At 37.5% G+C, this 9844-nt stretch overlaps 1 protein-coding gene across 1 annotated transcript in view; it reads left to right on the forward strand.

Annotated features, from left to right (window-relative positions):
* The window catches only part of LOC103277093 (heparan-sulfate 6-O-sulfotransferase 3-like), a gene marked incomplete at its 3' end in the record, with an annotated part of 93398 nt that extends 86495 nt beyond the window's left edge, over positions 1-6903 (forward strand). Inside the window, exon 4 of the mRNA XM_021707269.1 lies at positions 6835-6903. Within this exon, the coding sequence (XP_021562944.1) occupies positions 6835-6903 (69 nt within the window). The remainder of the gene's footprint in view (positions 1-6834) is intronic.
* Positions 6904-9844: the final 2941 nt, after the last annotated feature.

Raw genomic sequence — 9844 nt, forward strand, 5'->3', positions numbered from 1 at the left:
CTGATTTTTTGATTTATTGTAGAGATGAGGTCTCGCCTGCCCAGGCGGGTCTCAAACCCGCGGGCTCAGGCAGTCCACTCACCTTAGCCTCCCAAAGGCATGGAATTACAGGCTGAGTCACCGAGTCCGGCTGATACCTAATTCTTTTCCTTTTGCAACAGTCTTCTTTTTCTCTCTTTTGAAGAGTTTTAAATATTCTATTTATCTTTAGTATTTGGAATTTCACAAGGTTGGGTCACGTTGTGGTTCTGTTTGACATTTGGTGAGTCCTTTCAGTTCAATGTCATCAACCCTGGGAAGTCTCTTAGAGATATACACCAAATGTTTATTGATGGAATGTTATGATGTCTGGGAATTTTTAAACAATTATTTGAGTGAGGAAAATAGATTGGGGCAGATAGAACACATTGTTGGTCATGAATTAATAGTTTTGAGGCTGAGTGTTGAGTACATGGAAGTACATTATACTATTTTTTATACCTTTATGTATGCTTGGAATTTTTTAATAATTGTGATTACGAAAGAATAAAGAATAAAAAGCTAGTTTGGGTTAAAATTAGGTAGCCAGCATGGGTTTTTTTGGTGGTTCAGTGAGGTAGCCATAAGCCTTCTTCTCTGTAATGAGGGCTGACTTTGGGTTCCATATTGATCCATGGGGCCTTTAAACTGGCCAACTTTGCTTGAGGGTGTTTGAGTAAGTACTACTTATTCAAATGCTCAAAGAAGAAGGATTACGTTTGCCCTGGAACTATAATCTACCTTTGTAAATCTTTGTAGAATAGATCTCACTCTTCCTTTTGGCACAAATATCTTGGTTGTCCATCTCTATGAGGTTGGAGAGTGTACCTAAAAATATCTTTCCATACATTAGCCTGATTACCACTCTACAGACCCCTGGAGATCCCTTCTACCTGAAATATCTTGTTTTGGAGTGAATCTCTCTGTTTCCAAGCATCATTCCCATCAGATGCTCATGGTTAGGACTTCGTCCTTGATTTTTTTGGGAGACTAGGAATTCTTTTTTATGGGGAGGGAGTAGAGAATAGGGAAAGTTGGAGTCTCCCTCTGGGAAAAGACATTACTGCCTTATTGAGCACGTCTGATGAAGTTAAAACTAGGTTGGATCTTTTATCTAGATTACTGAAGTTTATTGACTAGGTTTTATATAAAAGAATATTTTCAAAAGATAAATTATATTGGAATTGGACCAAATACTAAAGGAGAGACTTATTAACACTTAGGAAATAAGTTTTTCAGTAGATGAAGTTAGAAGATTAATAAAATAATTCAGAAGAATCTCAGAATTTTACATAGGTAATCAAGAAATAGGTTTGAACAGTGACATTTCCTGACTGGAGAATGACAAACTAAGTAGTAAAATGCTAAGATGGTAAAGCTAAATGGTGACTATCTCTCAAGATAGTGGGTAGAAAAGAAAAGTTGAATGTGAGTGTACCCTGAGCAAAGTATCTTTAAAAGCGTGAAATCTAGACTATATTTTTAATACACTGAATCCCATTTGTGCTAGGTTCTGTCACCTCTCTAATAAGACTGCATTCCTGAAGGTCATTGTTAACTCTGTGTCCTGCAGAAGCATCAGCAAACTTACTGCATTAGTAACCAAACTTTTTATCCTTTTCAGTCTCCCTGCTGCAGACTAGCATTGTCTTTTATTTCCCATTGCAGTTCTTGGTAGTGCCATCTTTTCACACCCTAGGCTCATCACCTTGTATCCATTCAGTTACCCAGTCATTCACTCAACACATTTGCATCAGTGCTCATAATTTCCAAGCTGTGTACTAAGTGCTGGGCACACTGTGGGGAAACAAGATAAATGTGGTTCCTGCATACAAGGAATTAAGAGTCTTGCAAAGAGCCTTCCTGGTCTCTTGTTCTCCTTTGGGCCAGTGTATGAGAGCCTGTTACTAAGTCAGTATCTTGCATGTTATCACCGGACTCCTGGCATCTCTAAAATGGTACTCATCTCAGTCTGTCTTAGATTATAGTCACGTGTCTATCTTTTCCATTAGGTTAGGGACAGCAGTCATTTATTATGTGTTATTCTTTCTCACCTTCCATACTTCTGTTTATATGTTTTGTTTTCTGGTTTAAGGATGCAATGATATGATTTCCCAACTACACCCCCCCACACACCACCTAAAAAAAACAGGCAACCCGCAAAACTCCCTTCATGGGCAGTAGTCAAGGGTTCCAAACCAGCCGACCAGATGCCTAAAGCTACACTTTTGCTCTCTGATCCCGTAGCATGATGCCTTCCTCCATATTTGCCAGCTTTTCCTACCAGGAGGAGAGTGAAGATTATGCCTGCTCCCTTCTCTGATCCTGAGAATTATTGTTAGAAGTCTCCCACCTCAATTACAAAAGTTTTTGTTGTTACTTTTGAAAAAAAAAGGTAACTTTTTAAATAAGACTTTAGGGATTTCTGCTAGAAAGACAGCAAAAGATATAAGAAAGGGCTAATAAATATTTATTGAACTTTTCAACTCTTCTTAATGATATCAATAAGATATTGAAAACAGTGAGATTGTTTTATAGCAAATGTTTGATATATAAACAATAAGAATGATTGAGTACTCGTATGTACCTGGCAGTGAGCCAAGTCTTTTATATGGAGTAACTTATTTAGTTCTCACAGTTCTATGAGGCAGGTACCTTTGCTATTTCTATTTTACAGAGAATTAGGACTCTGAGACTTAAAGCCATTAAGTAATTTTTTCATAGTTACTGAGTGGCGAGTCTGAGATTTCAATCAAAGACAGCAATTATATCAAAGTAACAAATATAATCCTAACTCTCTCCCTCCCTCCTTTCCTCCTTCCTCTTTTTCCTTTAGTAATGTGCATAATTTATAAACAAGTATAGGGAATAAGAATGTATGACTACACTGGTATGGTGCTATGGAGAGTTAATTTACCACAACATATTTAATTTCATAAAATAACTTGCTGCTTAAGGTAATAATATTAATGTTCTATTATCACATACATTTGTTATTTAGTGAACAGCGGTGGCTGGTTGAATTTAAGTTGTTAAATTTTACTCTGCATGTAGTTGAGAAATATTTAGTCTTATTACATAAGTTACTCAACATAATTGGATTTAGCAATTTTATTTTCTATGATATTGGATACTAGATTAGAAAAATTATTCCTACTCAAAATTCATGGTGCATTATAAAACTTTTTTTAAACTTGCAACCGTGAGAAACTTTGGAGGCACAGTTCCTCAAAAAAAAGGAGCAATTGGCCTCTGAATGTGTACCCATTTATATTACCTACCAAGAGTCATTTACATTGACATGTTTTAGCTATTTTGTTGTGCTCTTAAAATGTCAAATGCAATTATCATAGTTAGCCATGACTGGAAAAACTTTCCTCCAAATCTTTTCCTGAGGAAATAGATTTTTTTCTGCCTTGTTTGAGCTTAGTAGCTGGAAGCTTCCTGGTTATCTAGCTGTGCTCCAGGCTTCTCCCAGTCCTGCCCTGGTGGAGTTGCAGATGGTCTCCTTCTCAGAGCTCTTGTTGGAGATCTCCACCTAGGAGCTGCAACAGGAGGCATGCCAGGCTCTGGAAGGCTAATCCTAAGATGGAGATGCTTGCCTCCATTTCAGAACTCTGTGACTGCCCAAAATGTTCCTAAAACAGAATCCACCTTCATGAGATCTTTTAGACTGAGTTTGTTTGGGAGTCAGCTAGAACCCCCGCCCCTTCAAAGCTGTTTCTCTAGACTAAAAAGAGCCTTTCAATTTATAGCCACACCTCTGTCCTGATTTGTTTCAATGTATCCATTCCACCCTCTCCCCCACCTTTTTTTTTTTTTTTTTAAACTGCAGGCTATCATAGGATTTTTACTTGATGAATTTTACCTGGTGGTTATTTTAACTTAATAATACCTTTTAGGTTTAGCAATTTCTGTTTCTTGAAGTACCCGTATCTACTCTATTTTGTTTTTCTGCTCCATAAGCCTATGGGTTAGGAGAAGAAATTTTTTTCAGGTGAGAAACGACAGCCTTAAAAAAGTTCAGGGACTCCTGTAATGACATAACTAGTTGGCAAAGGAATCAGAACATCAGACTTAGAGTTCGTGACTATTGGTCCACGCCTCTTGAGACTAGACCATGCTGCTCATATAAAACATTCCCAAAATAGCACTTTCTGTAGAGTCCTCTCTTACATTAATTTGAGTTTCTGAGCCTTTGCCGTATTGTCAACCCTTGACTTTTGCTAAAATGATGTCGAACCCTGCAATTCATTTTGACTTCTGGGACACAGTGATTCCAGCAGTTGCTAAAAGTATGCTGTGCCATAAAGGCAATGTCTTAATGATTTAAGACAAGAATCTTTTATTCCTAAAATAACTCTGCTCACTAATGTGATCAGGGAGCTCAATTTCAGTTTGACAGAGGTTTCAAAATAGAACTTCATGAGGGAAAACTGCAATTAGATATTCATGGGTAATATTCTTAAGTTTGTGAAGTAGAATGTTAATGAAGAGTATTGATTTTATTTTAGTTTAATTATGCTACATTTGATGTTATATCTTCTGTAGATTATAAAGAACTCTATATTGTTGTTGCTTTGCTTTTATTTTTGCTCAGTACCTGTTAGGAATAAAGGCATAGAATTCTTTGCAATCTACAGCAGACGTAGCATCAAATGTAATATGCCTGTTGTGAGTAAGCAAATAAAAACCTTAACAAAATACCTTGTACTAATACTTAGCTGAAAAATAATGTCATAATCTCACCTTCTCATTTCTGAAAGCTCTCTTCTGAGCTAAAGACCTCTGTGAGATTAGGAAATCAGAATATCAGAAAAATAGATGGCCCAGTCACTCAAATCTAAATTGTTAGCTTCCTTTTCAAAGTCTTCTGCAATTTTTTTCTTTGTTCAAGTATTTGGAGATTAAAGATTTCCATTTTGTGGAGGACAGCTGTTGTCAGTAGACTCCTCCCGGGTGAATTAAAGAAGTGATAGAAATTGTTTGAGAGCTGATTCTGTATGGCAATAGAAACTAACATGGGGCATGGCCCTGTTGTTTTTCTGTTACCAAATGTTGTGGATAATAACAATCATTTTGATAACCTCCATTTTCTTGGAAAATGATTGAATTGAAAATATAAGCTTGGAAATTACAGAGTGCTATGTTAAAGCCTTTGGGGAAAAAAACTTGTATAAAAGTTGATTTTTCTTTTCCTTTGCTGTTGTCTAGGTCTGGCTACATATTTAGTAAGAGAGACTGAACTGAAGCATGTTGATTTCCACTAAGGTCCCACCAGTGGCCCAGAGAAACCTTAGATGCTTGATGTGGAAAAAGTCTTTGGATGATCTTCACTTTGTTCAATGTGCCTTGGGGAAATTGTTGTGGGAAGAGGTGCTTCTCAACCCTCCTTTTCAGACCCTAAGACTTATGTATTATTCCCCATCCACTTTAATTATAACCCCATGAGAAAACATCTATTCTTTGCCCCTTTCGATGTGAGGCCCAGATAGACTTTGTTTTGGGTTCCATTCCTCTTTCTATGGCCTCTTCATAAAAATATCTGAAAGTTGTGAACTTCACAGCAACTTGGATGGACTTAGAGTCTATAATACTGAGTGATCAATCACAGAAACAAAGAACTGAGTATCACATGTTCTCACTCATAAGTGGACCTTGAACAATTATTTTAACACTATAAGAAAAGGATTGTCAGTAGTGGGAAATTCCTGGGGGCAGGGGAGGGATTGGCAGTAATGGGATTCTGCCGGGGAAGGAGGGGCACAGCTCATCAACTAGGGAACCTGCATAATGAAGGTACAGCATAATCCTTAACCCCGAATCATGCTCCACATCTTTTAAAAAATAAAAATAAATAAAAAATATATGTCTCCTTCAAAAGGAAATTCTGACTCATGCTACAATATGGAAGAGCTTTGAGGACATTAGGCTGAGTGAAATAAGCCAGTGGCAATAAGATAAATACTGAATGAATGATTCCATTTATATGAGGTGCCTAGAGTAGCCAAGTTCATGGAAACAGAAATTGGTGGTTTCTGGAGGCTGTGGAAGAGGAGGAGAAATCAGGAATTAGAGTTTAACGGGTACTAGGTTTCAATTTTGAAGTTTCAGTGGGTATGAAAGGAGTTCTGTAGATGGGTGGTGGTGAAGGCTACCCAACAGTGTGAATGTAATTAATGCCTGTACTAAATTGTACATCTTAAAATGGTTAAGATAGTAAAATTTATATATGTATATTTTGTTATAATTAAAAATAAATTTTAAAAAAAGTCTCCTCTGTCATGCCATCTATCATACCTAGATTTTTCTCGCTCTCACTGGATAACCTCACCTTTTCTAATTATTACTTACAAAACATTCTCCCAGGTACCCCAGGTTAAAAGTTATATCCTTTTCTCTTTTTCCTCACATCCGGTCCATCGTGAGTCTTGGTTAGTTTACTCCCAAAATATCTCTACTCTGTCTGCTGTTCTCAGGCTCTGCCAAAGTGGCCCAAGGCCATCTTCTTTTCCTTGTGATAGTCTCCAGACTGGTCTTCGACGTGTCCTTTCCAGCCTTTCTCTTGGTCCTGTTTTGCCTGAAGCGTTCTTCCTCTATAATTATACTTGTCTGGCCTCACATCCTTCAGACTTCCTGCAAAAGTCATCTCTGAGGGCCCCTCTCACCATCTGCTTTAACATGGCCTTCCTCCTGCTCTCCCACCCCAGTTTCAGTTATACTTGATCTCACCCCCTCTAGCTGTATTCTACAGCACTCTTAATACATTCTGTCCTTTTCTTATCTGTTTGACACATTATTGTCTTTTTTCTCCAGGAGACTACAAACTCCACAAGGGCAGGAATCTCATCATCTTCTCTGCTATCTCCTCAGGATCCTGGCACAGGATAGAGAACATGGTAGATATTTAATGAATTGACAGAATGAACAAAAATGTATATATTTGTACAACCTTTCTCATTTACACAGTTTAAATGTAATATTTAAAGTGTCTTAGATATATTACATAGTTCATCATAATATTGCAGAAACACAGATCCGAAGTAGTTTCAAAGGTATTTTAAATATATGATCTTAATAACATAATAAAAATGAGGAATTATGTTTTAAGAGAAGCAACCTAGGATCAGTGATTCACCAATTTGGATGTCACAGAATGCTAAGTTTGTTTGTCACATGACCACATTCAGTTTTCCTGTGAAATGACCTTGTTCCATCACATGTAGAGTAGACTATATTTTTCTCCTTATTATTTGTAAAGTGCTTTAGCATTCACAGAATGTTTTCTTATTTATGCCTCATAGCAACTCAGTGAAGTAGGTATGATTATGATTATCTGCCTTTTATAGAAGAGGAACCTCATTTCCAATACCCCAGACCTGCTGAGTGGCAAGGTAGGACCCCAGCCGAGGCCCACTGGCTGCACATCTGTTATTCTGTCTTCTGTACAGTGTTGCTTCCTCACTGACCACAGCTGAGGGGCAGGGACCGTTTTGAATGTTCTAAAGAGTTATGAAAACATGCATTCTTATGATTAGGGTTTTTAGCTTGATGAGTTTTAGTTATATAAGTTTGCTGCATTTTCTCATATTATTAATCATTAAAGCACCTGAGTAGTATACAAAACACACAAATATATATACTCCATATCATTTTTTTCAGTAGCAGCTGTTCAATTCCGAAATTGTACATTTTGCTTGAATTTAGAGCAAGGAAATAAAGGTAACTTGAAATAGTCTCGCTCTCTGAATTTTACTGTGTTTTTTTGTTTGCCTTGGATGAACATGCTTCTCTGATCATGGAAGGGTATTTACCATGGGATGCTTGTAACCAGAAACATGTGCTCACATGTACAAAGTCCATCTGTTTCTTCAAATTGGGCAGAGGTGCTAACAAAAAAAGTTAAGTATGTCTAAATAAAGTTATATACTGTGTTATGAGGAGGTACCCTAAAAAAACAGGAATTATTTTTTGGAGGGCGGACCTCTTGTAGTACATGCTTCCCCTGCTAGGTAAATGTTCTAGGAACCCATTGGCATCAGTGTACCAGTAAGCATTGTTGTGAGAGGCTACATTTGACTTCAGTGAATTTTTTTTTTTTTGAGATTCTGCCAGCCCGTTTATACATTTCATGATGGGTGATTTACGAGCTCAACTGCCCACATCACACTGAGTGTTCAACGGTATTTGACCAAAAATGGCATGGCTGCCATGCCCCATCCTCCCTCTTCACCTGATTTTCCCCCAAGCGATTTAAAAAAAAAAAAATTTCCCTGGATGAAAAAAGTCCTCAAAGGGAAATGTTTTGCTGATGTGGTGAAACCAAAACCAGCAGAAGCACTAAAAGGCATCAAAATGGACGAGTTCAAAAACAGTTTTGAGCAGTGGAAAAAGTGTCGTGATAGGTATATTATATCACACGGAGAGTACTTTGAAGGTGACTGAAGTTTAAACATGTAAAAATAAATACACAATTTTTATAAATAAATTCTGGGTTTTTTTTGGTCCCTCCCTTGTATGTATGCATGCATCTGAGTGTCTATGTGTATGTATGTGTTTACATTTTATGATTATACAGTGTATGTGTACACAGTACTTAAGTGCATATATAGCATATATGCTTCTATAATATGTATATTTGTGTGTATATACGTTATATACACATATATAATTTTTTTTCATCTTGAAAATGAGCAAACTGGCTCATTTTCTTGAGACATCACTGTTCATATGTACATAAAAACAGATGCAGTCCTCTAACATGCCTTTCCTTTGTGGAAAATGAAAGAAGAAAGGAGAGATGTCTCAGAGTACAAAGAATACATGCTCCCTCATCTACAGTTCAGTCTGAGAAAGGTGGAGCTCTTGGGATTTCATTAGCATTTGCCCTACCACGTCTCCTCTACTGGCAGGAATTCTGGAAGAGACAGCATATGCGATTCTAGGCAATGATTGAATGTTTCTTTAACCTGCCTCTGGTATCCTTTCTCCTGCTGAGACTTATGGCACAAGTTTAAACTTGGACTTTATATTATTATGCACTCGGTGTTTGTTCTGTGGATGGCTCTTGAAAGTTTGATGTGATTCAACGTAATGTCTGGATGCCTTTCTGCTAAGGAGACCTTTGTGTGTGGGTATAAAACACCCCAGGACTTAAAGCCTTATCTAAAGCTATTTGAAAATCTAAGTAAATTGTGTAACATCAGGGTCACTCTTTTCTATTATTTTTGAGTCTGTGGGCAAATGTGCAGAACACTTCTCAGAAGGAGAATATGCTATTTTTCCCCTGAATGTTCCCTCAAATATCTATTTCTAATCAGACACTCTGATAGATAAGACTCTTTTCCTGTTTTTAGCTCTGTGTGTGAGTACTCATAACTCTCAGCATGGGTTTTTCACCTTTATTCACAATGGGCTGATGGAGCATTTTTTATTTTATTGTCCTTCAGATGCTGCCTGTGATGATGCTAGCTGCAAGGGTGGATGTGATTGAAGAGGCCACTGTATGATTAACAGTTTCTGCGATGTAATTTGCTATGAAAACTGTTTCTTGGTTTGTGGCATAGGGCTCTCATTGCTATGATCAGATCTGATTTACCGGGGGACTGGGATTTCATTCTCACAATCTATCCACTACTGTTGCCACAAGGGAGGTGTCCTAACACACATCCTCTTCCTTGGGTGACGGCAGGGCTGCTTATCAGCATTTTGCAGGTAAAAGTACATTCTTTGAGGCTGTGCTTCCGTGTGCCTTTAGAAAAGTGTTCTGCTGTTTTTTGTACTTGTCTGAATTCTGTTCACCTTGCAGCAACTTTCATAATATCAC

Source organism: Carlito syrichta, unplaced genomic scaffold, assembly GCF_000164805.1.
Source record: "Carlito syrichta isolate Samal-C Ts95f unplaced genomic scaffold, Tarsius_syrichta-2.0.1 Scaffold316475, whole genome shotgun sequence".
Lineage (NCBI taxonomy): Eukaryota > Metazoa > Chordata > Mammalia > Primates > Tarsiidae > Carlito > Carlito syrichta.